General features: G+C 35.8%; 1 protein-coding gene across 4 annotated transcripts in view; it reads right to left on the bottom strand.

The window, feature by feature from the left end:
* Positions 1 to 5,006: 5,006 nt before the first annotated feature.
* The window catches only part of LOC117118716 (heparan sulfate glucosamine 3-O-sulfotransferase 1-like), a 38,022-nt gene continuing 33,340 nt past the window's right edge, over positions 5,007 to 9,688 (bottom strand). For all 4 annotated transcript variants that reach the window (XM_033263387.1, XM_033263388.1, XM_033263390.1 and 1 more), the window contains one exon: positions 5,007 to 9,417. In XM_033263387.1, coding sequence (XP_033119278.1) covers positions 7,906 to 9,309 — 1,404 coding nt within the window. In that variant the 5' untranslated portion in view covers positions 9,310 to 9,417 and the 3' untranslated portion in view covers positions 5,007 to 7,905. The remainder of the gene's footprint in view (positions 9,418 to 9,688) is intronic.

Raw genomic sequence — 9,688 nt, 5'->3', positions numbered from 1 at the left:
GGTGGTAGATTTGCTTTGAAATTACTGTTTGATAGGGGTGGCGCTAGGATTTGCCCGACGGAGTCCGAGGTCCCCAACGAGACTGGGGAGGCGCCGATACCCCCAACGAGAAGGCACATTTCCCCGACTAAAGCAAACCCCTAAATTGTCGAATTTCGAGAGATTATGAGCGACGCCCGACCACGCCCACCTTTTTCGTCGGGGACATCGCCCCCCACCCCCTCCCAGTCGGAGACGTGAGCTAGACTTCCCTTCGGGAAAATCCTGGCGCCAACCATGTTTAGAAGGTTTGGAAAACCTGCTAATAGAAGTGAACCTTTCAGTCGTTTTTGTTTTTTTGGTGTTTTTTTTTTTTTTTTTTCAGGCAATACTTAAAAATTCGGGTCATTATTGTTGTCCTACTGTACAAACTGTAAAATATTTGATTATTATTTCAATAATTTGTAAGAATTTAAATAAATTTAAAAAAAGGAAATAATAATGTTGGATCAAACACGCATGGAATACGTACTCAGCTCGAGCCCTGGGGAAAATTCTTTAATAGTGCAGCTAGTCATCAGCGCAGTTGTGTTTGAAGCTACCAGGTATCCACTTGTACTCTTGGGTGGAGAGAGGCAAACGTAGTAACGTATCTTGCCTAAAGCCCCTGTCACACTGTAGCGTATAGAACCAACGTATGCCGACGTGTATCAAAATTTTGGTTTACGTTCGCGTAAGTTGACATTCGTCCGTGATACGTCCGTAATACGTTTGGCATACGTTACGTATTCGTTAGCTGTTCGTTGGGGTACGCTGAGGTCGATTTTAATTTTTGGACATGTTCAAAATTTTGAACGTATGACAACGTTCTGCTACATACGCTATGTATACGGTGAGCATTGTTTGAACGTTTCGCACGTTGGGTGCACGTTGGTTTACGTTTTCTGTTCGTCCAAACACGTTCAATCCCGTCTGAAACGTTGCCATAGCAAATGCATAACGTATTCATAGCGTTTGTCTAATGAGAAACGAATGGCCAGCGAACACTCAGCGTATACCGACCTACATCAACATTTACAAGGCGTCAATACGTTAGGCATACGTGTGACATTCGCTGGGCATTCGTTGTGTACTACGCTGAACATTCGCAGGGCGAACGCGCTGTCGTCATTCGTTAAATGGACGCTAGTTGTACGATGAGCATTCGTTTCTCATTCGTTGGGCGTTCGTCTTTCACGCAAAAATGTTATTTTTTTGCCAAAAAAATGGGCGTATTTGAGCGTATCGGGACTTAGGGAAAAAATGAGAACGCTCGGCATACGTTAAGTCTATTCGCTACTATGTGACAGGGCCTTAGGACGCAAGCAATGCGACGAGCGTCGGTCTCGAACTCCCGATCCCGCTATCATAACAAATCAATAATTTAATACCAACATGACGATCACGTTGACAATAAGGATGATGATAATGGTAAAAGCTATCACTACCACTGCTGCTGCCGATTATGATTTAATATGAGGATATTATTGATAACAATTAAAATTATAACAATCAATTACAATAGCAATAGAAACAGCAACAACAGTGATAATGATAGTAATTATGATGACGATGATGATAATGTCGACGACGACGATAATGAGGACGATGACGATACATTTTTCGAGCAAAACTCTTATACACCGATGCTATTATTCAAATTGTGACGTAAGCTTAGTTTCCATACAATCGCTACCGATTGCGCTGTAAATACTGTAGCGACAGTGAGTGTCTATAGCGATTTTAAGAAAACCAGGCGTACACGAATAAACAGTTAGTTCTTTTTTTTTTTTTTTTTTTATTAGGCCTATGTTCCAAAATGCTGTAATTTTTTTTAACTTGAAGATCGATGATTGTCTTTCTTGGAAAATACTTTCTTGGTAACGACTGCCGAATGGGCTTAATGTTAATCAACATAGTCGATTATTCATTTTTTAAAATGGAGCCAAAGTTTCGTGTTTTTGGTTGTAAGCGGCTTTTCAATTAATCCCCTTTCACTTAATTCAACAACCTCTCCGTAGATCGTTGCTCCGTCAATTCCTGCTTGATGTTTTCAGTTAGTGTTTGAAAAATATATTTTCAATATCAAGTTTAGATTTATCCCAACAGACATAGCCAACCAAATTGATATTTCGTTTTATACGCAGGTAATACAACACAGTATCAAATATCAAAATACTGCAATTTATCGTGAGTTTCGAACACCATTAAAAATACGATTAATATGAGCCTGCTTCGCGTATTTCCAAAATATGTCAAACTTGTTACTGCTGCTATTATTGATATTTATCATAATTTTTTTGAATTATTATTATTATTATTATTATTATTATTAAAATTATTATTATTATTAAAATTATTACTATTATTATTATTATTATAATTAGTATTATTATCATCATCATCATCATCATCATCATTATTATTGCTATTAATTATTGTTATTTTTGTGGTTATTGTATAGTGTTGCGTTGACATGAGGCCTATTGTCTTTATTATCATAATTTTATTGGTTCATTTTTTTATAACAAATTTAATTGCAATCTGTAAATTCGTTGATAACAATATTTAATTCTGATTCTAATGGTGCTTCCACGATTCAAATTAATAACTTTCTTTCATAAATTTTGATTATAAAAACGTGAGTTGTTTCCTCCAGAGATTATAAGAGTAAATGATACGACGAGGAGTTGATACGGAGTCTTGTCAGAATCCCATTCGATAGAGAGTTGAAAAGGATCAGTACGATGTAGATAGTGTTCAAAATAGCCATGAATTACGGTGATGTGACGAGACGAAGAGGAGTTCAAAATGACATGTTTTATCGTCTTGGCCGACTATTAATAGCATCGTACGATCAATTTTAGTCTTGTGTATGATTGTATTGTATTGAAAATTTTACTAAGAATAGGCCTATCTGTGATCTGAACACGTGTGCTGATGTATATAGGCCTATATTAGGAAAAACCCAGTAACAAGACAAGTAGGCCTAAATAATAACAGTCGTACTACATAGGAAAATTTTATGGTATCAAGCATAGCTCACGAAAGAAAATTGAAAGTGTTTGAAAAATGGCTCTGGGGTGTGACTCGAACCTACATTGCCGTCTGAGTTTATGATTCTGCAGTTAAAACAGTCATTAATGTAGGCATTCATGAATAAAGTTTTATTTCTACAATATATTACAAACCTACGCATTTTTACACCTTCTTATTTATAAACACAACATCTGTATAATGGCTGTTGTATCATTTGGAATTGCAGGCGCTGGGTGTTGACTCGAACCTACATCGCCGTCTGATTTTAATAGTGGTAAGAATTCTTCCATATCACTGGATTTAACCTGTCCGAGTTTAAGATTCTGCAGTTAAATGTACGCATAGATGAATAAACTTTTATTTCTACGAGTATATATTACAAACCTACGCATTTTAACACATTTTTATCTGTAAACACAATATCTGCATAGTGGCTGTGTATCGTTTGGAATTGCAGGCTCAGGTGTGAGTTGAACCTACGTACATCGCCGTCTGATTTTAATGGTGGAAAGTAAGGGAAGGGCTTCTTCTAAATGAATGCTGTAAATTTTGGGAATTAAAAACAAGCTTGGTTTATAGTAGTTTTTTTTTAGGTGATTTAATGCCGGTTAAATACACGAACTTCATGTACAGCGTATGTGTACTGTACTATCTCGAAAAGAAGCCCATGCTATATTTTGAAAAGAACCCCATTGCTTCTTTTTGAAATAGGCTTCTTTTCGAAGTTACTTTTGCAAACTTAAGAGGGGGGCTTCAATTCGAGATGGGCTTTTTCTCGAGATCATGCCCATTGGCCTTCTATTCGAGGTTTTGCGGTAAGACTCTTTTGTAGCATTTTGTTACATTTCATTCCATGTGTGAATCAGGTATTACAAGCATGCAATGTAAATTTTTATAGGTCTACTGGTGAAACCAAACGACACATGGTCGACAGATTTAAGATCCATCTGGGCTAATACTGGTCTTCCTGTGTCTAAGCATAGGCCTACGATAACATTAAATAACTGGTAGACATGGTTTTTAGGAAAGATTAAGTAAACCTTTAGGGCAAGAACAAATTTATAAATCGGGCACGATTAATCCAAACAAGATTAGCATTCAAATTGCAAGTTCGCTTGTTCACTTTACATTGCAAAGGTACTGTATTGCCAGAATAGAAAGCTCACATTGAACGTTTGTGTTGTGGAAGCAGAACTACAATTTATTGGTCACTAGCAATGGTGGTAAAAGGCCGACTGGATTGGATTTATTTTTAAGGATAGCCCACGAAAGTCTAGAAGAAGACTTATCTCCAGTGGGCTCCGTCTGGTGATGATTGGGCAGTACACCGGGAGACAATCCCCTACACATTTCCGAAGAGTGTACTGCGTTCTTCAACGTGCACATGGGCCATAATGCACACAGGACCGACAGCTTAAACGTCTCATCCGAAAGACGGTGCGCTATTGTAACTTGTATTTCAGCCCTCTAGCTGAAACACAAGGAGAGGCAGCGATGGGAATTGAACCGGGAATCTAGAGATCTTCACGGTTCAGCACACACACAGCGGCTACCACCAGATTAGCCGACTGAGCTAAGCTGCTCTCTTCCGACGTCATGAAAATGTCAAGAAAACTCAAAATATAGATTTGGAGACAAGAGTATGTAAAAGACATATGCATACCACTTTATTGACATTATAAATTGCAATGACACTGGTCCACAGTCAGCCTAGGTGAAAGATCACATACGAAGTAACATAATAAAACATGATTTGGTATTAATTGTAAATACGTAAAATATATATATGTGTATATATATATATATGTGTATATATATATATATATGTACATTTATACATATATATACATATATATATACACATATATGTATATATACATATACATATATATACATATATGTACATTTATACATATATATACACATATATGTATATATACATATAAATATATATATATATATATAATATATATAACTATTGTACTCATTGCCATTGTAGGATATTATAGATATGTCAACTAAAGTCATCAAGATAACAATGTCATGCCTCTGTTTATTTTCGAGTCAGAAAATACTGTAAACAAAATACTGTACCATACTCTACTAAATTAAATTTCACACACCATATAGCAACATAGTTAAATAATAGTGTACTTTTCTGTGATAACCATTACAGAAAATTGTCCCATACTGTGTGATATCCAGTACAGAACAATAATTGATTTGCATAAAGCTCTCTGTCCAGACTATCAAATCTGATTGACAAAAACAATGTGACACGTCTAAATATGGTCATGACGAGATCATGACAATACGTAGGCACATCATGACTATATATGGGCATACTGGTACAACAGTTCTTTGTCAAAGAAAATTTTATAGTGTGTGGACAAACAATGTACAATACTGGTTGTGGCAATAAAGTACGTTAAATTCTACAATACTTTGGTTTACCGTACAGCACATCGAACATTGTGGGTTTAAAATACAGAAAGCGGTACAGGACAGATCACAGTAAAAAGGAATGATGATGCAGTAAAAAAATACTGTACACCACCATTGTATATGAACTGTAATAGCCAGAATACACTGTACTGTACTGTGGTTTATAGTGCATCACACACTGCTGGTATACAGTTACAGAAAATAGTATAGAAATTATACAGCATGGCATTTGGTACAAAATACTGCACCATACCGGTAATGTATCCACTATGTTATATGAAAGTGTTATGCATCACACCGTACCATACTGTAGTTTAACATTATGGTATCCATAGAACACTATAGTGATTTGTACACTGTGGTGTCCTTAAAATACTGTACCATACTATGGCTTAAACACTGTGGTATCCATAGAAAACTATACCATACAGTGATTTGTACACTGTGGTGTCCATGAAACACTGTACCATAATATGGCTTGAACACTGTGGTATTCATAGAATACTACAACATACAGTGATTAGTACGGTGTAGTGTCCATAAAACACTGTATGGTTTGAACACTGTGGTATCCATGGAACACTATATTATACAGTGATTTGAAAATTGTGGTGTCCATAAAACACTGTGCCATACTATGGCTTGAACACGGTAGTCAGCCACTTGGTTTCATTGTTTTCTTTTTCGTTTTTATTCACACCCTCCTTTAAAACAATCCATCTGGCGTACCCTTGTAAAATAAACCAAAAATGTCAAAATTTAAAATTTGTTAAATTACCTTCAACAATAACATAATTTGCCACAAGACAGTGGAAGGTTGTAATATATAGTAAGACAATATTAAGGGGTGGGAACAGTCTTTAAAACAATCATACTCCGTATTCTGGAAAAATATCGAAAAGTTGAAGAATATAAGTATACTGTACTTTAATAACTAACCTATACTTTAATAATCAACCTACATTATACAGTACTATTTTAGCAAAAATATTAGGACTATATAAACTACAGTATATTATAATAATACAATAGATAAATATACATACAAAATGTTCTAACAAAAAATACCAAGTGTAACAAAACCTAAAAACACATTAAAAAATTAAGATAAAACACTGAATTGATTATATTTAACATGATTATCCTTGTTGAAATAAAATGATTGTCTTTCTCTCTCTTGAGCTCAAGCCAAACAAGATTCAAGAATTTTCGTTCAAAAAAACATTTCCATTCTCTAAATCTCATTAGGAGATTTACTGTAGGTTATTCCTGCTTAAAATCCTACGTAACATGTTTATGCTCCAAAGTGCAACACAAATGAACATGGCAACGGTATAACAAAAGCATTAAGCCGGGTACTAAATGCACACAACGGTCATCAACCAACGCGATTCTATGGAGAATGCAATGCAACGACATGCGCGGAACGGACAAATTTTAATGACGATGTTCAGACTGCCAAAGACAATTAGCAGACGGCATCACGTCACCTAGTTGTCACTGGTTGGATTTGTCATACGACCGTCGTAGGATGCAGTGTGTGCCCAGCTTAAATTGGTGTAATAACCGAAAAACAAAAATCACACACAGTTAGTAATATAGTACTTTGGTTACTCTTTGTGCATGCTGAGAACAGAAGGGGATGAGTGCAAAAAATCATCTGAAACGAGGCCACCGGTGTCATAGCTAATACTGTATTTGCATGTTGACGAGAAAATGTGCCAAAAATAACCGCTCAAATATTATACAATGTTCTTAACCGTTTATCTTAAGCCATGTTTTTGGGGGACCCTGGTTCTACTACAAAATTTAACAATGTGTTTTTAATACTCCGGTTGAACAACCGGTTACGTTTGAGAGTAGAAACGAGCCATAGCTTAGTCAGGACTTCGAAAAAAGCAAAAGACATGGCGGCTATATTCCATCGTGAGACACATTAAGAATCATACTGCATGTCACTGACATAATCGCTTTAAAAAAAAATACATAAATTAATACAGAAATCACTATTAGCATTTTAAACTTTGACCTACAGTTATACAAGTGCAACAGAAAAATAATAGCACATCATCATAGCATTATATTAAGTATAGGCCTATAAAAATGATAGCTTAAAAAAAAAAATTAAAAAAAAGCTCCTAGCAGGAGCATATATTGGCTACTTTTAACTCATCCATCCTTTCTGTTTTGGCAATTCACTTGAATATTAAACTGTAGTATATACCTGATTGTTACTTTTTAATAAACTTTCTAGGACAGGTCTTATCTAGCAGCTTTCTGTGTTGGCAATGCATTTGATGACTCAACTAGGATAGGTCAAATTACGTTAGAGTACGGTTGAAGGTTATCAAATCCATTAATGTTTTCTTTCCTATCTACTGTACAATCTCAGAATATCAATTATCATTGATTCATCCATGCAAATCTCTTTCCAATTAGTTTCGCAAATGCATTGTTGTATGGCCTATAAAAATCGTATAACTTCTTTTGTAACTGAGGGTTTAACTGCGCTTTGGGTAGGAAACCGGGCGTGCTCTTTGCGGGACATGGCCGAGGTTTACCTTTCATGCAGGATCCATGCCTACTTTCATCAAAATAAAACATATCCGCTCTAAAATACGACTTTAAACCTAAGAACTGTTCTGCTCGCTTCAGTTCCGTTAACACATCATTCTGAAGGTTATCGTGATTAATAACTAAGAACCGATCCCTCGGATAATATTTCAACCAGTTTTGAAAATGTGTAAAATAAAGACTTGTCCGAATGATCTCATTTGACGCATTGACCTCCCCGTTCGGAGTCAACACCAATTTTTCAAATTCACGCCCTTGCATTATTCCATTTTGAGACAAATATTTTGTACGATCTACCCTGCCTTTAAATTTTCTTCGCTCTTGCAGCTCAGATTCATGGCGAAAATCTGAGATGGCTCGTTGTACTGGGTCTCTGACGCATAATACAAATTTAATGTCTTCTGGAAGTTCTTTCTGTATAAATAAAGGCGCGTCTTCAGTTACAAAATAACGTGGTGTTTTCTCAAAACTAATTTGGTCTTTTGTAGCGAATCCCATCCTTGATTTATAGTACCCCGTACCCTTTTCATGATTCCAATCAAAATAGTGAACTTCATTGCCTAGTGAGTGGCAAACTTCCGGATGCTGTTGAAAGAAAAACCCAAATGCATTCGTGCCGCTCTTTTTGGAGCCAATATTAATAATTTTTGGTAACTTCTGTTCGTAGCCAAGCTCCTTCATTGTTGATATTAACAACTTCCATTTCCCTTGAGGTGGCAACTGCTTGAAAGTCATGCGATTTTTAATTTCAAAGTATTTAATCCTTGTAAAAAACTTATGGTACAAATCATCATTCATCGTACTGAACACCTTCTTAAGTAGACGTTCGGATCGTGGATCTTTATTTGCTATTAAATATTCCGTCATAACTCCAGATTCTTTCTGTTTGTTAAAAGTATATTTTGATTCGATTTCAGGTTTTGAATGATTTCTAACATCGTTATCAGCTCCATTTTGAAATGCATCCTCAAATGATAACTCATCTAATGTATTATTTTCCCGATTCCCAAAGGAACTATATACAATTCCATCTACAACATGATCTCCTTGCTTGTAATTAAGGCCAGAATTGGATAGAAGTGCTTTTTTGCGATAGGAAAACTTGATTCTTTTTTTGTCCGATTCTAAGTTGAAATCTGTGTCACTTTTTAGGCGAAGAGAAAGATAAGAAATCATTAACAGCGTTAAAACACAAAACATAAGGATGAGAAGCTTCTTGTTGAGAAGAGACATGGTGATATAAGGCCTTGATCATCCTCAAGTCCTTATGATATTTAGCTGATCTCTATATAATATTCAATAAGACTTCATTTCCCAATTCATTTTTGAATGAGTTTGAGCCTGTAAAAACAAAAAAAAATTCAATATATTTATCCATTATAGTATTATAGAAACAATTTTAATCACTTTCATATCAGTGGTGTACCAAGGGGTGGAGTTCAGGTTGCCTGAGCACCCCCTATTTGGTCAAACATGACAAAATAATAGTAAATTAAATGAAGTAAATAGCAAACTGTGGAAGCGGTTGGCGCATCGGTTGTGTCTTGGACTCCCAACCTTGAGGTCAGGGGTTCGGAACTCTCACTGTGCAAGTCGCTTGTGTCCTTGGGCA

Source organism: Anneissia japonica, unplaced genomic scaffold (genome assembly GCF_011630105.1).
Source record: "Anneissia japonica isolate Jap-2015-1 unplaced genomic scaffold, ASM1163010v1 scaffold1951_len603592_cov169, whole genome shotgun sequence".
Lineage (NCBI taxonomy): Eukaryota > Metazoa > Echinodermata > Crinoidea > Comatulida > Comatulidae > Anneissia > Anneissia japonica.
This window is presented reverse-complemented; position numbering and strand designations above follow the sequence as displayed.